At 35.0% G+C, this 21,201-nt stretch overlaps 1 protein-coding gene and 1 pseudogene across 6 annotated transcripts in view; both read left to right on the top strand.

The window, feature by feature from the left end:
• GRM1 (glutamate metabotropic receptor 1) overlaps window positions 1-21,201 on the top strand; it is a 419,903-nt gene that overhangs the window by 127,969 nt on the left and 270,733 nt on the right. For all 6 annotated transcript variants that reach the window (XM_021669747.2, XM_012452783.3, XM_064360591.1 and 3 more), the window contains one exon: window positions 2,508-2,757. In XM_021669747.2, the coding sequence (XP_021525422.1) occupies window positions 2,508-2,757 (250 nt within the window). The remainder of the gene's footprint in view (window positions 1-2,507; window positions 2,758-21,201) is intronic.
• Window positions 14,489-15,035, top strand: LOC105717646 (FUN14 domain-containing protein 2-like; annotated as a pseudogene).

Raw genomic sequence — 21,201 nt, 5'->3', positions numbered from 1 at the left:
AATAAAAATAGTTTAAAAATTTCATTATTGCGCAAGTTGGTGGGTAATGGCATCATGTATTAAAAGAAGTAGATTTGCAAGGTAGAGAAGGTCTATTTCAGATATGTTAAATTTAAAGTGTCTATAACTGGATACCCTCAGGTAGGCAATTAAGTAAACCAGTCTGTTGATCCAAGGGACAGGTCAGTCTAAAGATCTATATTTGGGATTCAACAGTGGTGAATGCATGTGACAGAGTGGGAGTACTTATGGTGAGAATATAGATGAAAAAGGCAAAATTTCCTAGGATTGAGTCCTGGCATGACAATTGGAGCAGAGAAGGAAAATCCAACAAACTACTGAGGAGTTACCAGTGAAGTGAGGAAAACAGGAGAAGTTGTATCGCAGAAACAAAGAGAATAAAATGTTTCCAGAGGGTATGACCAACTGTTGAATGTAACTGGGTGCTTGATGAAGATGAGACAACAGATCACAAGACATGGAAACAGGGAGATTATTACTTACATTGACAAGAGAAGATTTTGATAAGATTCTGAGGTGATGGGTATGCCTATGTCCAAACTCATCAAGATGTATACATTAAATGTGTGCAGTTTTTGTGTATCAATTAGATCTCAACTAAAAAAAAGAGAAAAAAAAATGCCAAAAAGGAGAGAATGGAAGAAGTAAATACATTGACCTAGGCAACTATTGTTGCTGTAAACAGGAGCAATGTATCAGTAACTCAAGAGGGAAAATGAGGTCAGGGGTATTTTTCTTTTTGATTAACACTGATAGAAGGGAGAAATTGATTATCCAAGAGATAGAACAACTGTAGGAGAAACTCCTTGAATAGACAAAAAGTGATGGGATCTAGTGTCCGTGAGCAGAGGTTGGCTCTAACCTGCAGTAGACACCTTGAAATTTACAACAGAAAGGATGATAGATAATATAAATGCCTGTGAATAAATATTTATAGATGTTGTAGTGAGAGGCTGAACTAGTTTTTGATGGACTGTTTCTATTCAGTTTTGATCATCTGTTCTTATTAAAATATGAAATGACAACGAAGTTGAAATAGGGAGTAAGTATGGTTTTGGTAGTTTGGAAATTTGAAGACGGAAGAGTAAGGATGAAATAACTAATGAAATATTTACATTTAATAATTAATGAAATAATTTCTTAATATTTATATTTAATAATTAATGAAATAAATTTTCTTACAGGGGTGATGTAGTATAATTTCCTTGTGCTATTGAATATCCCTTTTGGCATGTGTGCTCACGAATTTTAAAGAAAACCATTCAGCAAGGTTCTGAGTCTTTCTTGGCCATATTTAGGTGCTCAGGTGTAGACATGGATTAGGCAGCTGGTTGGATTTAACTAGCATTAACAGCAGGAAAACACAAGCGAGTTAAGGAGTTTGCAAGAAGCAATTAAGAGACAGACTATGAAATCTAAGCTGGGCTAAGAAGGAAACGAGAGGGAGGATGGAAGGACAAAATAGGAAGGTTAATGGATTTGGAATTTTGATGAGGTTGAAGTGCTGTGGTAGGGGTAGTAGAATATGTGAGTTTGTATGATAAAATGAGGAAACAGAGATGGATGTTTGGCATCCACATTCAGAGGTATTAGAAACATCTGTGATAGCAAGGTCAAAAGTGTGACCCTGGATGTGTGTGGGTTACGGGAAACTTCAATGGAAGGGGAGAGTTTTAGAAACCGTGAGGACGTGGTGTCAGATGTATCATCCACGTGCATCTAAAAGTCCCCAAACTTGGGGAGAGGAATAGGGACACAGAGGCTTATAGAATGGGGGTTAAAGCCATCAGTGGAATACAGAGACAGGGAATTTGTAAAGTGTAATATTTATCTCATTGATTTCTATGAATTTTCAGTTTTTAAGTGTATTTTATTATAAGAATTGTATACAAAAAAATAAAAATACAAGGAACAAATCTCTGATAACACCATCACTTGGTCAGAGGGTGGTAGATTTTGATGAAGCCCTGTAGCTGTTTCTGGTCTGCTGATCTCTGACCTGGCCAGGTGTTTCGTTTACTTTGCTTACTCATTCTTCATGGAAATGTTGCAGGGCTTTATGTTACTAAGAGTGGCTGCTGCTTAACCTGGCGGTCAGCGGAAGCAAGTCCTCATATGAACAGGCCTTCTCTTTGTGTCCCTGTTACCTCCCCAGTCCAATGCACTGATTTCTCCCATGTAGTTAAAATCTGAGACAAGAACTATTAATAATGGTTGTAAAATAGGGCAGCAATCCTTCATTTCACAAAACTTGTCTCATTATGGGTTCCCTAGCTCAGATAGTCTCTCATTTCCACAGAGTTGATTGTCTGGCTACATTCGATTACTCTTTCATCCATACAGATCTTCCTTCAGTCTCAGTCATATTTACAAATTTGTGGCAAGTCCGTTCTCTTGATTTCAGTGACTAACAAGTTGTTATTCCATTTGGTAAGTGGTGTTGTTGCCACAGTTGTCTTGAATATCTGCTGATTGTTTCTGGACAGGGAATTATGGGGAGAGCGGAATGGACGCTTTCAAAGAGCTGGCTGCCCAGGAAGGCCTCTGCATCGCCCATTCAGACAAAATCTACAGCAATGCTGGGGAGAAGAGCTTTGACCGACTCTTACGCAAACTCCGAGAGAGGCTTCCCAAGGCCAGAGTGGTGGTCTGCTTCTGCGAAGGCATGACCGTGCGAGGACTCCTGAGTGCCATGCGGCGCCTTGGCGTTGTGGGCGAGTTCTCACTCATTGGAAGGTAAGTCTCTCTCTCACTCTCTCTCTCTCTCTCTCTCTCTCACACACACACACACACACATTCTCTCTCTCACACTTTGAAATACATAAGCTTGCTTTTACAAAACTGGACTTCCTAACTCCAAGTGGGAGAGATGTGCAGTGCTGAGCTCAACATTAGTTCTGGATCTCACTGATAATGTGGATATTGGCATCTTCCTGCTAGACAAGAGCAGAGCAGAGCAAGGCCGAGGAAGGAGGATGGTTTAAGCCCCCAGGAGATTGAGGTTACAGTGAGTTGTGATTGGTGCCACTGCGTTCTAGCCTGGGCAACAGAGTAAGACTTTGACTATTTAAAAGAAAGAAAGAAAAACAAGAGCAGAACAGTAGATAACAAGAATTTTGAGACTTTTTCAGAAAAAAAGATGGAAAACTGTTTGGCAGAATATGTCTTGATCTGGAGAATTATTTGTTTCACTTCTTTCTCCACATCCAAGCCAATGCTTATGTTTTCCTACCTCCTAAACCTGAGCATCTTATTGAGATATCAGTGGATGGAGAACAGCAGTGAAAATGGAAAATATGTATTAAGATTGGAAATTTACAGGGTTGGCTAAAGACAAGTGAAGAAATGCAATGGAACTGTGAAATTTGATAATATAACCTCTTTTCACATTTATGAGATGGCTAATTTTGATGAGATGTCTAGAATTGCTGGTGGTGGGTCTCAAAATTTCTGTTCTCTTTCTAAATCATGTGTACTTGTTTGGCAATAGATGGTCAGCATCACTGGATTTTTCATAGGGCTTTTGACCTAACAGGTACCTTGTTTAATTGCCAGCTTCTAATATTGCATAAAGAACTTGTTCCCCAGGAACCTACTGAGTGTACCTGATCTTTACTGATTGTCAACCCTATCACAGTCATCTTCCAAGTCTCTTTGTCTCTTCTCATCACTTCTTCCGGCTACCTTACAATCATATTACACCTATCAAAGAGCCTCAGCCACTGATATTCTGCTCTTGAATCGGGGTATACTGATATGGACATGCTCACTGGACCTTTCCCTTCTGTCCTTGTGTTTATAATAATGATTGCAAGAGTAGTAAGATGAACTTTTCCATCACCTGGAATTAGAGGTATAAGATACTTCAGGGACTTTTGAAAAGTAAGTAGGATAGAAATATAAATAAATAAAGAAAGAAACAAAGAGATACTCTCCAAGCATGAGGAGGTGTGGAGCCAAGGTCAAATTGTAATTCATGATTAAGATAATTGTTTAATGTGGGCAAAATTGGCACACTGGCACACAGAGTCATCTTGGCTTCTTCAACGTGGTGCAGTTTTTGGAAGCCAATAAAATGTTCATTAAAAAAGCAGGTCTTCTAAAAAGTATTTAAATAAGAAATGTTATTTCTTTTAGGAGTGGAAAGAAGGCAAGCAATATTGTTGAAGTGTTATGTGGAGTAATATTCTTAATATATGCACTGGGACAGATGGTGGATAGATATTCAGCCCTTTACATTGCTTCTGTAACATGACTGGTTTTATGAAGGTTGCTTGTTTTTAAAAAATTCTCATGTTTATCATTTACAAAATAACAATAGTCTGTTTTGCAAAATTTATTCTTTTTATATCCTCAAAAAGGCTATCTACCTGGGTTTTAAAGATATTGAACAGATGTGGCAAACCTGTGAGCTTCAGGGTATATAGACTACCTAATTATGAAACATAATTACACAAAATTCTGCAATGTGTAATTGTAGTGTGAAAAATATATTCTGTCACCATTATGAACTGGGCAGAATGATAATGGCAACCTAAGTCTTTCTAGCTCTTTTTTTTAACCTCCTAATAATGCAGTTGAGCTCATACAAGTATTTCTGAGAGTCTTGCATGTGTTTCTTTACGTGCTTGTCTATGAAGAGGTCAGCTACATGTGATCTTTACCTCTTTTATTCCTCTTATCTGCCCCACCTCTGCTGGGTTCCACTGACATATCCTAGGGAGTTAGTGTTGCAATGAACACTTGAGCTTCTGAGGGCACTGCTTCCTGTGCTAATAGTTACGCTCACTGATGCATGGAATCTTTGAGATGCCAAAGCTATACCATGCTCTTTGCCAAGTGAGGAAAAATGTTTCTGCTTTTCTGGGCTACTTTCCACAAGTGTCTGTCAAAATGGTGTTGGCTCCCTTTTTTAGAGAATTTTGATGAAAGCAGCCTTTTAAATATTTTTGTTCATAATTTTCTCTCCCTTCCCTGACATCCAGATACGAGTTCATAAGGAGCTGAACTGGGGACAGAGCCAAGTAGTGAGACTATCCCATCCTTAGAATTAGCCTTCAGGTGGCTGAATCCCTCTCTTTATGGGGGATGGATTCTATCCTAAATGCTGTTTTGTCGCTCATGTTGATGCACATGTGGTGGGCTTTGTTCCCTCATTTCAGTAGACATGTCCAGAATGGCACCAGTTTAACCTCAAGCAGAAATTTCTAGCTACATTAGTAATGCTGTCAAATATGTCTCCTTCCCTTTCTAAGGGATTTTATCTACCAAATGTTGAACTTTTTTGAAATCGGAAGCCGTTGTTTGGTTTCTTTCATAACACATGGTATGATTCTGGCTACTGCCAGAGTCACAAGAGGACATTGTGTAGGTGGTCATGAACTTCTTTTCATACAGGTGAAGATCATAAATCATAGTATAGATAGCAGCAGGAGAGATTTGGCTAAAAAAATTAGAACTTTTTAAATGAAGACTTACACCCTGATCTCCATGTCTCTTGTTTTCTCTCACACTTCACATGCAATATGTCTGGAACTCTTCTTGGCACTACCATCAAAACGTATTCAGATGTGGACAGCTTGTCACCACTTCCTCTGCTACCATCCTGGTCCAAGCCACCACCGTCTTTCACTTGGCTTGTTGTGATAACATCATAATTGGACCTCTTGGCCATCTAGTCTTAACACAGAAGGCAAAATGATCTTCTAAAAAATTAAGTCAAGTAATGTCACTCATTACCTTACATGCCTAATGCCTTAAAATGACCCCTGTTTCTTTCATAACAAAGTCATTACAAAGGCCTTCAAAGCTCCATTTTGATCACTTAGAATGAGTTGCTTAGAATGGAATAATAAACTATGCTGATAGAAAAATAGACTTTTAAAAAAATTTCTCATAGAGAATAAAAATATTATATATTAATAAATGTGGGGTAATGAAAAAACAAAACAAAACAAACATGGGCTAAGAGTTCTAGCTATGCCATGAAGTAATTATGTGATCTTCTTTGCTTAGTAGCTTTTTGCCTTGGAGCCTATTTTTTTTAATAAAAATAAAATGTTTGGCTCCAGGTTATCTTTAAACCTTTTTCTAGTACTAGAATTTATAATATATTAAGACAATATGACTAAGATCAATAGGGATGTATTTATAGATTTGTCTAATATTATTCATGAATTTAGACTGCTCAATTTTCTCACTAGTCACTTTGTTAAAACCAGAATTTATAGAATAAGCTGGTCAATATTAGGATAAATCTGTGGATATGTAATATAGTCAGCAGACCTAGGGGAGAATCAAACCTTTGACTCTGAACAAATTCTCACCAAGCACAGTATTCTCACCAAGCAAATTAATGACAATCAAGTTAATCATGGTGCAAAAGAACCATTTATTCTAGGCTCTATGAAATAGCTTTATTTAAGATGCTTCTCAGAATTATGCTCACTATATTTATAATAATAATTGTAATAATGATTGTGATGCTGATGATGTACCTGCATCTGATAATATCTGTTTAGGACTTACTATATACAGGCAATGTTCTAAGAACTTTGTGCATAACTCATTTAATTGTCACAACAATGCGATAAGATAGGTACTAATATTATTCTACTCTTGATATATGAAGGAGTACAGTAACTTGTCAAAATGTGTTGCAGTGCCAGAGCTGGGATTTGAACTTAGGCATTACAACTTGAGAATCTGTGCTACTAATTAGTAAGTGTGTGGGGTGATGGAAAAACAAAACAAAATGTGAGGTAAGAGTTCTAGTTTTACTGTGATTGTTTTTTTTTTTCCTCCAGTCTTTCTAAGGTTCAATTCAGGTAGATTGTTTTGTTTAAGAGATATTGGCATTAATCATAGTTTTCTTTTAATTTGCTCTCTCTTTTAGAGATTTATTTCATTGTTTAGAGTCACCTTCTTTAGGAAAATCAGCTGAAGTATCTCCCATGAGAAAATTATTTTATGCTTCGAGTTAGTCTTTATTTCTTTGCATTCTTTTGTTTCCCTCCTAGTTTTAAATATTTTCTATGATAATTCATTAAAGGATAATTCATTTAACCTTTTTTCCAGCTCATTTCTTTATCTTAACATGAGATTCTACAATATCATTCTCTTTGCACACCAAGCTTTATCTATAGAACATATTTATATAGACGCCAACTTGGAATGGGTGATATTTCTCTAAAATCCTAAGGTATAATTATTAAAATATTAATAGTTAACTGATGGATCTGTTCTGATTATTAAATTGTTTTCTTTTTCTGAAGAAAGTAAAACAGAATAATTTATGTGTATGAGCACAAAACAATAGCTACCATTTATTGAGGGTTATAGGTACTAGGCTATTAATATATGTTGTCTTCAGTTCCAACAACAACCCTGAAAGGTTGACTTAAAAATCAGAAAAGTTCAACAATTACCCCAAATTCCTAAGTTTAATAAGTGGTAGAGTCAATATTCAAACTTACTACTGCACTATATTATAATATACATATGTAGGTATTGAATTATAAACTCCTCAACTGTAGAAACAAGGTTTTATACAGTTGTTTATTTTCCTTCATGCCTAGCATAGTGTGTTGGCATCGTAACTTTTAAATAACTATGTCAAAAACTTGGGAGGTGGTAGAGAGAGCAGGGAGCCATATTGTGTGAGCCCTGATTTCCCTTTGATAGTCTAGAATCAGTAAATTTTACCTGGTTTGGTAAGGGTTGATGATCTTCAATCGGCCTGTATCTCCACAATTCATCTGTAAAACTGGAACAAAAACCCACTTGGGTTATTGTATTTGTCTAATCACAAAATGCCTGCTTGCCAGCTGAATCATCACTGGGTCTCAGTAGTAGGTCCCTTGTGGGTACCTTACCTCCCCTAAAGACACACTATTCTTTCCGGGTGAGTGAGAGCCTCCTACCCTTAGTCCTTTTCCTAGTGTTGGCATTATCCAGAGCCTCCACCCTGGTTTCCTCATCTGGGAAGCCTTTGCTATAAGTTTACATGCTGCCTTGTTAGGAGTCTCTGACTAGACCTACTAGATGTACCATATTTATTTATATATTTGCCATCCCTTTTTACTGGATTATGACTATATCTTTTCTTTAATAGTTCTTACATTTCAAATGTTTGTTCCTTGCTAGTGTGTTTTATCTATTGTTTTATATAGTGTGTTTTATCTATTGTTTCTCCCAACTCTGTGATCTTCTTACTCATTAGGCCAACCTTCTATCACTTGTCACTGCAGAGAAATACCACCCCCTGCCCTTTAGCAAAAACTTGATCCAAGAAAATGTTAATCCCATGCTTTTTTAGTTGAAACACAACAAACACGTTAAACACACATTTAAAAAGTGGTTGAAATGGAGCAATTGCTTTATTTGGAAAGAAAACTGTAGTTTCATTTTAAAGCAAATGGAATACTTGGTTTTTACTGTGTACCTTTTGGGGTCTTTTTCTTTCAGAACACATATTTGGAAAAATGACCTCTATAATATAATGACCTTGAAATATAAGATTATATACCATGGTGTTATGTTTCATAAACCTTTTGAAAATAAATATTTATTTTAGGTTTCATCTTTCCACTATGAAATAAATGGGAAAAAATCTAAAGTTTGCAACCTTTAGGAAAAATTGCAAAGGTTTTATTTTAAAGAGAATGTGGACTTTCATGGAAGTGTGACATCTCCAAAGATGGATTATAATCAGAAGGCCAGCAAGGCCGATAAGCATTTTCTGATGCTTAGTAGTCATGACTTACAGCTATATGACTTGGCCTTTTCTGAGCTCCCAAGGGCAGGAAATGATTACAAACCTGCAGACAGCTATACCTTTCTTAAAACACTCCTGCTCTACAGGCAGATTAATGAGAGCTTTGTGGAAAATTGCACTGCTAGAAAAAGACTGAGAAATGTATGCTAAGGTAGGAGAAGGAATTTTGTTTGGAATATGCTGAAGAATAAAGATTATTTGTGAGATATCAACAGGTATTGTGAGTATAGATCTCTGACACAGAATTGCTCAGGATTTCCATAATAACTGAGGTGGCTGATTTACATTAAAGTTGGTGATTATGAACCCTTCCTTTATTCTAACACCTATAGTGTCATGTTTCAGACACTGGACATCTGAAACGTGAAAGATTCCACTTTCACGGTCTTTACCTGCCTTCAGGGTATTAAAACACAGAAGAAAAGGGTTTCTGATGCTGTCTGCATCTGTATGGCACTACTCTATTTGAATGGATGAAAAAGGATGTCATTATGATTCAGCTCATTTTGTCTCTGATGCTGATCAGAGATAATGTGAAATTTATCTTAATATGTTCTTGTAGCACCTGTGACAGTTCTTACCTGGGTGCAAATCAGAATCAGCAAATGCACTTAAAAATAGATTCCTTGATCTCAACCTTAGACCATCAATACAATTTCTTGGTCAGGACTTTGGATCTTCTTTTTTTTGACCACTGATGAGTTAGCTTTCAGAACTACTATCTGATGATGCCTAGATCAGGGCTTTGCACTCATATGGCATTCACTATGAATGAACTGCTTATAGGGCATATTTGAAAGAGAAGACAAAATGAATGTTTAACTCTATTGCCTATTATTCTACCATTTCAGCTCTGTTTTTTCATTTCTTGAAATTTACTTGCCTTTAAGATTTTTGTCTTAAACTACAGAAACACTTGAGATTAGTAAATAGTAGTAGGAGTAGTAAAATTTTATTTGCAATTCTGTTTATTTCCTATGTTTATGTCCTCTCCTGCTGCCCAAATTGGCCTGTTGACCTGCCCTCTGAACACATAGTCATGTTCCAGTTTTCTGACTAATCAAAATGCAGAGTAGGAGCATTGAAACATAATTCAAGGTCAGTCTTAGCTATCTCCGAGTTGCCTGGGGCCTACCAATGAACTACTATGTCTTGCTAATTACCAGAATGGGAACTGATAACTGAGTTGTTCCTGAAGTTAGACCCCCTGCATAGCCACTTACCTGTCTATATCATAAACCTGGGGAGGTTTTAAACAGTTTAGCTTTTGGGATCCACCTTCTTTCTAGTTTAATATACTGGGGAAGGGACTTCGGAATTTATATGTGCTCTTCAAATCAGCTTTATTGAAATTCACCAATCTTATCTGTTTATTTGATGAATTTTGATAACTCTATATGGTGACATAAGCACCAAAACTATCATGCTTTGCCATAAGCAACAAGGAAATTATGATATGGGACACTTGTGCAATGCTTCTTAGTACCCCTTAGTCCCCTTTTGCAGTCTCTCCTTGCAACCCCTGGAAACAGGCAACCACTGGAATTATGCTGGCTTTTTCTAGAATTTTATATAGAAGGAATCATACAGAATGTAGTCTCTGGTGTCTGATTGGCAAAATACTTTTGAGATTCCCTCATGCTGTTTGGCATATTACTAATTTCCTCTTTATTGTTGAGCAGTATTCCATGACATAGATATATCTCAACTTGCTTATCCATTAACCTATTGATAGACATTTGGATTATTTCTAATTTGTAATTATTTTGAATAATACTGCTGTGAACATTCTTGTACAAGTCTTTGTGTGGACATGTATTTTCAATTCTCTTTAGGACCTATCTACAGGTGAGATTATGGGTCATAAGTATATGTTTAACCTTCTATGTTACTGTATACGAAATTGACTATTTTCCAAAGTGGCTGTACAATTTTGCAGTTCCACCAGCAATGTATGAGAGTTCTAATTCCTCCACATTTCACCAAAATAGTATTGTCAGTCTTTTTACTTTTAGCTATTCCAGTGGGTGTATCGTGGCATCTCTTTGTGGTTTTAATTTGCATTTTCCTAATGACTAATGATGTTGAATACTTTAATGTACTTATCTGACATTTTAATATCTTTTTTGGTGAAATATCTTACACATCCATGTCCACTTGGATTTCAGGTTATTTATCTTCTCATTATGGAGTTGTAAAAGTTATTTATAACTTCTGGACACAGTGATTTGCCATATATGTGTATAATAAACATTCCCTCTCAATATGTATCTGAAATTTTAATTCTGTTGAATGTCATTGGAAGATGAAATATTTTGAATTTTAACAGTGCAATTATCAATTTTTTCTTTTGTGGTTTATGCTCTTTGTGGTCTATCAAGAATATTTTACCTCCTCCAAGGTCACAAACATTTTTCTAAAAGTTTTATAATTTTTTCCCTCCTACTAGATATATGACTCATTTGGACTTAATTTTTGTGTATGTTGTGACATAGGGTGAATGTTCTTTTTATATAAGAATATCCAGTCATTTGAGAACCTTTCACTGAAGGAAATATTATTTCTTCATTAAGTTAACTTGTTATTTTCTGGAAAACAATGTAATATATGTGTGTGTGTATTCTTATTTTAGATTAATTAAATTTTTAGCATTCGTTTTATTTCTAGTTTTGACTTAGCAGCTATAACAATTATTTTATGAATAGGCAATATAGGGTTTCAAATATACTTCTTTATGTTGGTATTGTCTGCCTCCCAAGAATATTATACATCACATATGATATAAGAAGTTTACAGTGGTATATTTCTATTTCTCCCTCCTGACCTTTGATTCTATTGTTATCATATATTTTAATTCTGTATCTATTATTAAACTCAAAATACATTATTATTTTTACTTAAATGGTGAATTATCTTGCAAGAAATATAAAATGAGAACAATTAGCTTCTATATTTACCAATATAATAACTATTTATCACCTTCTTTATTCCTCTGTATTGATCCATATTTTCTTCTGGATTATTTTCTTTCTGCTTAAAGAATATCCTTTAATATCACTTATGGGGCTGATGTACTGAGGCAAATTTTCTTCTACATTTTTTGCCTGCAAATGTTTTAATTTTGTCTCAGTTTAAAAAAAATTCCTGATACAGAATTCTACATTGATAGTTGACTTTTACTCTCAATTCTCTAGAGCTATTACTTGATTATAATTTGACTTGCATAATTTCTGGTGAGAAATCTGCTATATTTCTTCTTACCTTTGTTTCTCTAATATGTATTATTGCTGAATGCTCTTAAGCATGTTTCCTTATCACTAGTATTGAGTCATTTTATTATGAAAAGACTTGATGCAGTTTTTTTAATATTTGTGGGACTTGGGGCTTATTGAAAGTTTTAGATAAGTGTGATCAAATTTAGAAAAATGACCATTATTTCTTCAAATATTATTTCTGTCTTTGCTGTTATATTCTTTCTAGCTGAGATTCCATTTATATGTGTTTGATAATTTTATACAGAGAATTTACCTATTTATTTATTTTCCACTTTTTTCTCTTTTTCATTTTCAACAGTTTCTATTGCTATGACTGAGTACACTGATCTTTTCTTTTGCAACATCTAATCTGTTAATCTTATCATGTACTTTTAAAATTTCAGATACTATTTTTTTCATCTCTAGAAGTTATACTTGGGTATTTTGTTTACTTTCTGTTTCTTTTCTTAACATGGTCATTCTTCTGGGATATATGAGAACGTATTTAGAGTAGTTGTTTTAATGTCTTGCTATGTCTTGCTGTGTCTTACCAGGCAGGCTTTCTACTGCAGTTTATGGGGTATGAGCTATTCTCAATATTGTATAAGTTCCAGGATTTGTTTGTTCTGTGTTTTCCAGTAAGTCTTTCTCCAGCCTTAGATATTTTCTTCTCAGATATGTGCACATCAGAACTTAGCTGAAAACTGCAGGGAATCCCTCCATAGACTTATTTTTCAATGCACTTTTTTCCTTTTCAGTACTCTGACCCTGTAAGTCTACCTGCTTCAACCTTCCCAAACTCTGATCCCTGTTTTCTTATTCTTTGCTGAATTTACCCCTCCCTGCTCTGCAGCCTAGAGACTCCCACCAGACAGCAATATGGACAGTTTGGTTCATCTCTTTGATTTTAATTTTCTGCAGAATGATAATCCTATGTTGACATTTATACAGTATCTGATAACAGTTGGTTTATGTATTTTATTTAGTGTTTTAGTTGTTGAAGGCAGGAGGACACCATTTCACATTCCTACTAGCAATGTATGATGTTTCCACATAGTAACCAAGGCTTGTTATAGTCCTTTGTAATATAGCTATTTTAGTGGGCATAAAGTGATACCGCCTGTGGTTTTGATTTGCCTTTCTCTAATGTTTATCTGAAAATATCTTTATTTCACCTTTTATTTTGAAAAATAGTCTTGCTGGATATGAGATTCTTGGCTAATAGCTTTTTTCCCCTCTCCAGCATGTTGAATATGTCATTTAACTGTCTTTTGGCCTGTATTGTTTCTCATAAGGGATTACTTCTGTATCTTATTGGGGTTTTCTTTTTATGTAATCAGTGGGTTTTCAAGATTTTTCTCTTTATTACAAATGTATCCATTTTTACTATGCTGAGCCTTAGTCTTTTTCTGTTTATCTTACTTGGAGTTCATTCTTGCATATGTAGATAAAAGTTTTTCAGCAAATTCGGATAGTTTTCAAACATTATTTATTTAAATATTTTTACTTCTACTTTATCTTTTTCCACTTTTTCTGGTACTCTGTTTATATGCATGTTGGTACACTCACTTAAAGATATCTCACATTTCTCTGAGACTCCATTCATTTTTGTTGTTATTGTTGTTCTGTTTTCTCTCTGTTCTTTGGGTTTTATAATCATTATTGATTCACTTAGTATTTCTTCTGCCGGTTCAAACCTACAGTTTAGCCCTTCTATTGAACTGCTCATTTTATCTTTTCAACTCCAAAATTAATTTTGGTTCTTGTTTTTTAATAACTACTGCCTTTTAATTGATAGTCTCCATTTGATTCGACATTGTCATTATATCATTTTTTACTTCTTTAAGCATAGTTTCCTTAGTTCTTTAAATATATTTATAATAGATACTTTTAAGGCTTTATTATAGCTGACATCTGGTCCATCTCACAGGCAATTTTTGTTGCCTGCTTTTTTCCCCATGTATGTGAGTCACACTATTTTTTTTTAAATATCTCATGCTTTTTTGTTATAAACTGGAAATTTTTGGTAATATATTATAACAATTCTGTATACTAATTCTATTCTCTGGGGCTTGATTTTGTTGTTTATATATATTTTTTATCTTGGGTAGACTGTTTTATTGAAGTCTATGTTTTGCAGTGTGAAATAACTTGTAAATTTTTTTTTGAATTTATGCTATGTACTAGGGGCATTTTATATATGAGAAAACCATGGCTCAAAGAGGTTTGATGACTTATCCAAAGCCACTCAACTAGTCACTACAAGCAAAGATCTTCAAAAAAATGTCTAGCTCAAGAGTACTCTGCTGTGTAATAGGGTACAGTGATGAAGGTTGCAGAAGAAGAGTGTATTCATTTTCTATTTTCTACTATAACAAATTACCACAAGGTTAATGAGTTAAAAATACAAAATTTTAATATTAAGTTCTGGGCCCTCATGTGTCAAAAGCCACCTGGTGTGGAAACTGCACACTGCTCTGCATCCTACAGTGGGGATCCTCTGCATGTGTATCTGGGAGATGAACTCACTGAAATGGCCATGTCCAGTCAAGAACACTTTGAGGGAAAATTTGAGTCACTGGATCTTGCAGAATTTACTCAAAATCAGTCATGGGAGAATAAGCTGTTTGGACAGGAACCTGGACGTTTGGCCAAAAAGTATCCTGTGGCAACCCAGCTGTTAATTGGAAGTGTCACTGGATGGTACATGGGTTTTATATTCCAAAAGGTTGGAAAATTGGCTGCAGCAGTTCTAGGGGGTCAATTTTTTTCTCCTTAAGCTTGCAAGACATACTGGGTACATCAAAGATGACTGGCAACAAGTGGAGGAGGACATGAAGAAAGCCAAAGAACAGCTGAAGATCCGTAAGACCAATCAGATACCTACTGAGGACAAGAGCAAAGCTGAGGAGGTGATGTCATTTGTGAAGAAGAAAGTTCTAATGATGGGGGATTTTTCAGAGGTCTTCTGCTTGTCATCATAAGGAGGATGACCTCATTTCTCTTGTTCTTGTTTTTTTCCCAGCCAGCAGCCTCTATACTCCATCATAGGGTATAGAGTCCTGCCTCCTCTTTTCCCATACCTTCCTCCCAGCTGTGGCAAATCCAAATGGCTTCTATAAGAACCTGTTAGTATAAGTTAATATGGTCCTTCCTGGAGCTTGATGGTGACAGAAGAGACTAATAGATGTTAGTTCTTCCAGTCACTATTAAAGATTTGTTTTACTCAGAAAAAACAAACAAACAAAAACGTGGGATGCCCGAAGTTTGAAATGAGTGTTCCTGGGCTAAAATTAAGATATTGGCATGCCTTTTCTACATGCTTTGCATTGTAGAAATCTACATTCCTTGGATCACACCCTTCTTTCTCCATTTTCAGGCCAGTAGCATTGGACTGAGTCTTCCTCACACTGCCATCTCTCTTCTTCTCTCTTCTGATTCCCTCTGCTACTGTTAATGGCCCTTGTATTTACATTAGGCACACCTGGATAACTCAGGCCATTCGCCCTAATTTCAGACCAGGTGAATGGAAGCCTTTGTTTTATCTATCACCTTAACTTATCTTTACCATGTAGCCTCATGTATTCACTGCTTCCAGAGATTTGGGCATGGATATCTTTGGCTGGCTATTGAGTGGAAGGTCAAAGAGAGTTCAGGGGTTAGTTTGTGGAAAAAGCAGTATCTAGGAAATATTTGGTAGAGGAGTGAGGGAGCCTTAAGAGACTGGTAGATTGAGGGAATAACTTGGTAGAGAGTAAGAATCTTAAAGCTACATGAGGTGAGTGATAGTCAAGAAAGGTCTTATCACAGTGATATTCAAGGTGGGGTTGGGGTGAAGGCACTATGTTTCCACAAGGTAACATATGAGTCTTAGAGGGTAGGTTAATGGTTTGAAATTAAAACAGTATTTTTTATAGTCCTAGAATTTGTTTTTGTCATGTTTAATGTTATTTACATCTAAAACATTGAAAATTGTATAACACTTTATACTTTTCATGGAAAGAGATAGGTTTTGGAAGAGTAGAGAAACACTAACTGATAAGTTGATCAAGGAGATAGGATCATAATTAAATACATAGGGCTGGATTTTGAAAAGAGAGGCAACACTTCTTCCTCTGACCCAGGACAGTGAGTGAATGGCTGGGTAAAATTTGGATGGACTTTGGTAATAAATGGATTCAGAAGAAGGTATGCTGCAGTGTGAAAGTTCTTTGACTAGAAAACTCTTGATTCTTGCAAACCTAGCATATACTTTCTCTGTTTGTGGATAAACTAATTTTGATGAATAGTAAAATAATTAAGAGCCACTGCTTTAATCATTCTAGACAGAAAAAATAAATAACTTCTCTCATTGATGGATGATTCCAGGGTTTTATCTAAATTCTGTGGAATGCTTGAAAATTGCACAGAATAATTTTTTTTTCCTGAAGTTTTTACCCAGAGTTGTAGTTCCAGTTATGTCTATGTCAGGTATGTTCACATATTTGGGAGAATATAGATCCTTACTTGTTATCTGTCATCTTAGCTCTTAGAGATAAGATATTTCTATACATTTTTAAGACAACATTGAAAGTTGAAAAAAATCATGTTCTGAAAATTCAGTTTTAGAAATTTTTATACTTTTTTTTCTAGTATTAAATTTTCCCTGCACAGGTATATTCCCTAGGAATTGCCATAGGCAGTTTTTTTCAAAACATAGACACAGCTTCAGGGATTTGTGAAAACACTACATGATGACTACTGGATATGACCTTATGGGCTTCTAGATTTAGCATTCATTTTTAATAGAGAAATATAAATATTGTTTTTTCCTCCTTGCTCATCAAATATAGCACATTATATAGTTATTAAATTTTACTCTAGTCCATGCCTGTGGGGATTGCAAATCTAGATAAGTGCAAAAGGAGCTGGAATTGCAAAAATTGTGTCAGTTAAGAGGTATACTATGTGTAGTTTGCTAGTATGTTTTGCCAAAGTAGAATATTGAAAATTATTAAATCAGTATACTGATTTTGGTCACTACATACTATTGGAAAATTTTACATTGATTGTTATGTAATCAATTAAGCTTATAATTTCTGAAAGATAAACAAAAGCTTATTAGCTATGTTTTGGGTTATTAGATTAGGAATGTTTACATTTGTATCCCCAAGGCTTTGTGCCTTGAATTTTCTTTAAAGAGAGGAAAGTCTTGGCTGAGGCTGACTTTCTGTAGAGAAAGACTTGTGAAATGCAAATGGTTTTCATCCATCCAAAATCTCATTACTTCAAGGCTCAATTTGGGGAAAATCTGCTTCCAAACTCTTTACTTTGCCGTTGCCATGGCTCAGATTCTTGGTGGCTATTTGTTGCATCTATCAGTTTCTTGCCACATGGGCCTCTGTGTGGGGCCAGCTCAGGTGAAATCTGGCTTCCCTGAGGTCGGGGGCAGATGGAGAGAGAGAGATCAAGAGAGAGAACGGAGGAAGTCATAGTCTTTTTATAACTAATTGTGAAGTGATATCCTGTTACTTTTTTCATATTCTATTCATTAGAAGTAAGTCAGTAGTTCCAGCAATTCAATGGGAGGGAATTGCACAAGGGAATGAACACCAGGAGGCAGGATCATCTCAGAGGCTACGTATTATGATGGTAGAAACAGATCCATAGTATTTGCATTGGAAATCACTTTTTCCGATTAAATATGTTTGGCTGTTAGTCATTTTATAGTCTTGCTTTTGAAGCTATTATGCTAATGAGGTTAAAGCAGAAATCAGAATGCAAATTTTGCAGTGACACCATTGGAAGACCTACATCTCCTGTGCTACTATTATCACTTGAGTTTTCTGAGATTTGTAATAGATACTTGTTACAACCTCTACTTTCTCTATGTGTCATCTATTGTAAAACCTCCAGGTAAAGCCTCTCACCAGTTGTCTGGACATGTCTATATAGATGGTGTTTCTTTGCTGGGTTTATTGTATTTCCCATGGGACTTTAAGGAGCAGTATATGAAAAACAGGAGTATTTTACTTTATAGAAGTCAGTTTGACTTTCTAGTTTTTCCTTCAAAATGGTAAATAGTAAAAATAAAATAATACAATACACATAAATACAAATGTAGAATCCATCTTATATATCCAAAATATCCTCTTCTGGGTCATTGGAAGTTTTTCTTTTTAAAATCACATACTGGAATTTTCAAGTCTTCATGCACAATTTGTATGGTATGGAAACAAAAGATGTATATGCCATACCTTCCTAGCCAGATGAGAAAGGCCTACCATCTTCCCTATAGATGATAGGGTGGAGGTTTCATTAGGTTATAAAAATATATTGATTGTATTTCACAGAGCTTACAATAATACTTGGGTTGTCTAAACCTATATGTTATGATGGGCATTGTGGTTTTGGGGAAAACTCTAACCCTCTTTCCTCACTTTAAAAGAGAGACAAAAATTCACTAAATATAGTACCTATCTCCTAAATTATTCTGAAGATTACATAATAAAATATAAGCATGATAAAAGCACGGTTTTGTTTAGCTAGCTTTTGAATCCCTAGCACTCTTTCATCAGTGCTTTAAGCTTCATAGATACTGAATTCACACTTAATGTCAAATAATGTGTCCAGTTCAGTACCTGATACACAATGAATTCTCAATACATGCTGACAATTGTGATTATTCAACAGTAAAATAGATTTCTCTAGGTGTCAGCAAGGATCTTTTAACTGGCAGTAGTCAAGCAGAAGTTTTGAAACACCTATTAGGAACTGTAATTAATAAATTAGGAAATGTATTGATGTGCTCAACTTTAAGTCATGATGTGTTGCAACTGCTGTTTTAGAACTGATGGATCAACAGTCTTACCTCTTTTTGAGGATTAATATGAATAGCTGTAATGTGAATATCTCCCCATGGGCTTCTCTGGTCAATTGAGGCAAGGAAATCAGTAATAAAAATTCAGAGATCTTAACATACTAAAATTTTGGTTTAATTCACTTGACTCTATCGCCTGTGAAATCAACAGCTCAAAAAATATTTGAAAGGAAAAAAGAAGTCTGTAAGTTTTCCAAGATAAATTAAATATTGTAGATTTTCTAAGCAACAATGAAGTTGTACTATTCTATACCAAAATAATTAGTTAATTAAATAAGTTCTTAGAACATGATTAAATCTTTTAACTAGGTTATTTCTATAAATAACCAATAAATTACATCAGATAATTACTCATAGAATAGTTTTTAACTAGCATTCATAATACAAATACTCCATTCTAACTCCAGATTCCCCATTCATTAAGAGACCTTGAGTAAGTTACTTAACCTTTCTGTAAGATGATACCAATATTAACATCTACTATATTGAGGCTATTGCAACCTTTATGAAGAAGATGGAATTTAAACCTTTAACAGAATTCTCCTTCATGCCATTATACCAATATATGTTAGCTACACATTTTAACCTTATATTACGAAATAGACACAACCTGAGCTTTCTTTTCTTCTTTAAGCATTAAGTATTTGGTTTCAAGTTTGTATGTCATTTTCCTAACAGAGGACCGGGACAGGAAGAAGCAAAGTAAAGTAAGTGAGCCCTCTATGTCTGACCTTTAGACCATAGTTTCAATATATGATTTCCTAATCCCAACCTAAGGGAATAACAAGAACTGACATGTATTCCCAGAGTAACTTCCTCTGACAACTCACAGCAGGCTAGAATAGAATAGAATAGAATAGAATAGGCTGAGTTAAAAATTTCAGATTACCTTCATTCCCCTTCTGCTAGATGTGTTCTGAAAATAGTTTGTACAAGTTAAGTTTCACCTCTGTCCTCTAAAATATTATTAAAGGTGTGTTTCTTTTAATTTGGCTGCCTTTGATTTTTATACAGCTTAATATATGTATTTTTTATGCTCTTAATGTTCTTAAATTCCTGGCATTCAGTTTCAGAGCTTTTATACCACACTAAAAATCTGATATTCACATATTTTCAACTTTTGAAGCTGGATAGCTTATGAGTAATGTTTTAAAAAATGAATTGCATTCCTTTCTCAGTTATCATTATTTAAATGGCATCTCTGGCTGCGTTCAATTTTTTTCTTTTGCTGTTGCTCTCATTAAATGCATTTTTGCAATTTGAGTTTGACTATTTCTTGTCTCTGCCTTGAAAAAGGCATTTTAGAATTGTAGCCAAGAAAAATGCCTATGAAGGATAACAATTTCATAGTCATATGAGCACTTTCTCATCATAGGTCTGCAGAGATTGTTTTTTTAACAGGCCTGCAGAACTCTTTATTCTGTGTATTAATTTAATAAATTTTACTTTTTAGAACAGTTTTACTATTCTTAGAACCATTTTACAGAAAAATCACTAAGATAGTACAAGAAAGTTTCTCTATACCCAGTACTCAATTTCTTCTAGCTTTAGTAGCATATTTTATTAGTAGAGTATATTTGTTATAATAATGGCCCAATATTGATACCACATCATAACAAAAGTCAATGTTTTATGCAGATCTTAGTTTTTACTTAATGTCCATTATCTGTTTCAGAATATCACATTCTCTTTAGTTGTCATGTCTCCTTAGACTCCTTTTGGGTATCATAGTTTCTCACACTTTCCTTGCTTTGAAGACCTCAACAGTTTTGAGAAGTACTGGTCTGGTAGTTTGTAGAATGTCTCTTATCTGGGACTTGCCATATGTTTTTCTCATTAGTAGACTGATGTTATGGATTTGGGGGAGTAAGACCACAGAGGTAAAGTGCCATTTTCATCATATTATATAGATTGAGTATCCCTTACCCAAAATGCTTTGGGATTTTGGATATCTTTTTGATTTGGAAATATTTTTCTAAACACAATGAAATATCTTGGGGATGAGACCCAAGTCTAAACATGGAAATTAATTTATGCTTTATATATGCCTTATACATGTAGACTGAAGGTAATTTCATACAATATTTTAAATAATTTTGTGCATGAAACAAAGTTTGTGTCCATTGAACTATAGGAAAGCCAGGGTGTCACTATCTCATGTCTTCTGTGCTCAACAAGTTTTAGGTTTTGGAGCATTTTGGATTTTGGATTAGGGATGCTCAACTTGTATTAACATGACTTATCACTGCTGATGTTGACATTGGCCATCTACTTTTTGTATGTTTTTTTTT

This window comes from Aotus nancymaae, unplaced genomic scaffold (assembly GCF_030222135.1).
Source record: "Aotus nancymaae isolate 86718 unplaced genomic scaffold, 86718_ANA_hifiasm-v0.15.2.pri h1tg000040l, whole genome shotgun sequence".
Taxonomy (NCBI): Eukaryota; Metazoa; Chordata; class Mammalia; order Primates; family Aotidae; genus Aotus; species Aotus nancymaae.
This window is presented reverse-complemented; position numbering and strand designations above follow the sequence as displayed.